The following is a 2,500-nucleotide window of genomic DNA, read 5'->3' as shown; positions in this document are numbered from 1 at the left end:
AAAAGGAGAAGAGGGGTAAAGAAGTGTGAAGGGAAAGAAGGAGAAAACGATGGATGAGCGGGAATAAAGGGAAGGATATGAAGCAAAAAATAATAAGAAAGGAAGTAGGGATAAAGGGGTTCAAATGGGTAAGAGGGCATAGGAAAAAGAAAAAGGGAAATGAGAGAAAGTGTGTAGGAAAACAATGGAAGGGAAAAAACTGAAGATAAAATGATTGAAGAACGATAACCATTAGAACAAGACAACAGGAGAAAAAGGGATGAATAATGAATACAGAGATAGATGGATGCTGGGCCAAGGGAAGAGGCTGGTGAGTTAGGATGACAAGAACGAAGAAAGGCCAAGATAAAATGAAAACGAAGACTAGAGAAAGAGGAAGGAGGGGAGGAGGAGGAAACACCAGGGTCAGAAAAACAGGAAACAAAGGACTAAGCCGGAAAGATGTCCAAGAAAAAGAAGAAGGAGGAGGAGGAGGAGGAGGAGGAAGAGCAGGAGGAGGAGAGGGGGGAGCACTTTAAGAGTAGACAGGAGCAAGGGAGAGTTAGTATAAAAGAAGGAAAATAGAGGAAAGAGGGAGCGTAAAATAATGGGGGATGCGTTAGTATTATTTGAAAGGATACAAATGAAGTTTTCTTAAGACCGTAAGAAAAAAAACAATACGAGAGAGAGAGAGAGAGAGAGAGAGAGAGAGAGAGAGAAAATGGTGGAAATGAATACGAAAAGAAAGAGTGACAAATATTGGGAAGGAAAAAGGTCAGAAAGAAAAATTCGTAATCTCTCTCTCTCTCTCTCTCTCTCTCTCTCTCTCTCTCTCTCTCTCTCTCTCTCTCTCTCTCTCTCTCTCTCTCTCTTCATTCCTTCTCTCACCCTTCCCCCATCTACCCCTCTCTTCCTCATCCCTCCTCTCATCCCCTTCCTTTCCTTCCCTGCAGTGCCCCACTCTTACTCCTTATCCTTCCGCCCCTACAGTGAAGTACCGCATCGAGAACCGCGTGGGCAACCCGGAGTACAAGATCCACATGCTACTGACGGTGCGCTACCTGGACGAGGACGACTTCGGGACGTACCGCTGCGTGGCCAAGAACCCGCGAGGCGAGACCGACGGCTCCATCAAGATATACGGTAGGTTATTGTGGAGGGGCTTTGTTGTTGTTGTTGGTGGTGGTGGTGGTGATAGTGGTGGTGGTGATGTTTTAGCAAGAGAGTTAGTAGAAGAGGGGGTTATGCTGGTAATAGTGACAGTTGTAGTGGTGGCAAAAGTAGTAGTAGTAGCAGTAGTAGTAGTAGTAGTAGTAGTAGTAGTAGTAGTAGTAGTAGCGGTGGTGGTGGTGCTTAGGTAAAAAAAAATCTATTAAACAAGTAGAAATAAAAAAGAAATCGAGAAAAAAATAATTTGGAAAAAAAGCTAGGGGAGAAAAACGTGACTAGACATAAGAAGACGGAACGAGTGGGGTTGATTTGAGGAGTAGCAGTAATAGAAGGAGGAGTATAGTAGTTATATCTGTGGTAGTAGTAGTAGTAGTAGTAGTAGTAGTAGTAGTAGTAGTAGTAGTAGTAGTAGTAGTAGTTGAAATAGTAAAAGTAGTAGTGCTAGTGATAGTAGTAACACTAATAGTAGTAGCAACATCGGCAGCAACATCAACAGTAATATTAGTATACGAAAACAACACAAACATTCAACTCTTCGGCAAATGAACGCTCCCTATTATTTCCTCCCTCCCTTCACAGACTCCGGCCGCCCCCACCAGCCCCGCCCCCCACAACGGAGGCCGAGGTGTTCGAGAAGATAAACAGTGAGTGCAGTGATGTTTGTCCCCGTCCCGCCTGACCCGCGTGCCCCGTGCCCCTGTTGTCTGTTGTCTGTCTGTCTATCTATCTGTCTGTCTGTCTGTCTGTCTGTGGGTCTGAGTGTGTGTCTGCCGATGCCTCCTCCTTACCGTTGTGAGTGATGACAGAAAAAATAATTCATGTTTAGATTTGAAACCCCTTCTTGTGTCTCTCTACTCTGGTAGTTACGTGGTTGTTATTCTTATACTGTTGATGATAGAGATGATAACAACGATAATGATAATAATAACAATGATAATAATGATATTGATGACAATGATGATGATGATGATGATGATGATAGCGATAGTATAATCATTATCATAATAATAATAATAATAATAATAATGATGATGATGATGATGATGGTGATAGTATAATCATTATCATAATAATAATAATAATAATAATAATAATAATAATAATGATGATGACATTTATAATAATAATAATAATAATAATAATAATAACAATAATAATAATAATAATAATAATAATAATAATAATAATAATAATAATAATAATAATAATAATAATAATAATAATAATAATAATAACAATAATAATAATAATAATAATAATAATAATAATAATAATAATAATAATAATAATAATAATAATAATAATAATAATAATAATAATAATAATAATAATAAAAATAATAACAATAATA

The 2,500-nt window shown here is 38.2% G+C and overlaps 1 protein-coding gene across 1 annotated transcript in view; it reads left to right on the top strand.

Annotated features, from left to right (window-relative positions):
• The window catches only part of LOC127007552 (lachesin-like), a 61,714-nt gene that overhangs the window by 54,752 nt on the left and 4,462 nt on the right, over positions 1-2,500 (top strand). Inside the window, exons 8-9 of the mRNA XM_050878722.1 lie at positions 970-1,126; positions 1,729-1,793. Coding sequence (XP_050734679.1) covers positions 970-1,126; positions 1,729-1,793 — 222 coding nt within the window. The remainder of the gene's footprint in view (positions 1-969; positions 1,127-1,728; positions 1,794-2,500) is intronic.

This window comes from Eriocheir sinensis, chromosome 35 (genome assembly GCF_024679095.1).
Source record: "Eriocheir sinensis breed Jianghai 21 chromosome 35, ASM2467909v1, whole genome shotgun sequence".
Classification (NCBI taxonomy): Eukaryota; Metazoa; Arthropoda; class Malacostraca; order Decapoda; family Varunidae; genus Eriocheir; species Eriocheir sinensis.
Note: the sequence above shows the minus strand (reverse complement) of the source record. Positions and strands in the feature narration are given on the sequence as shown.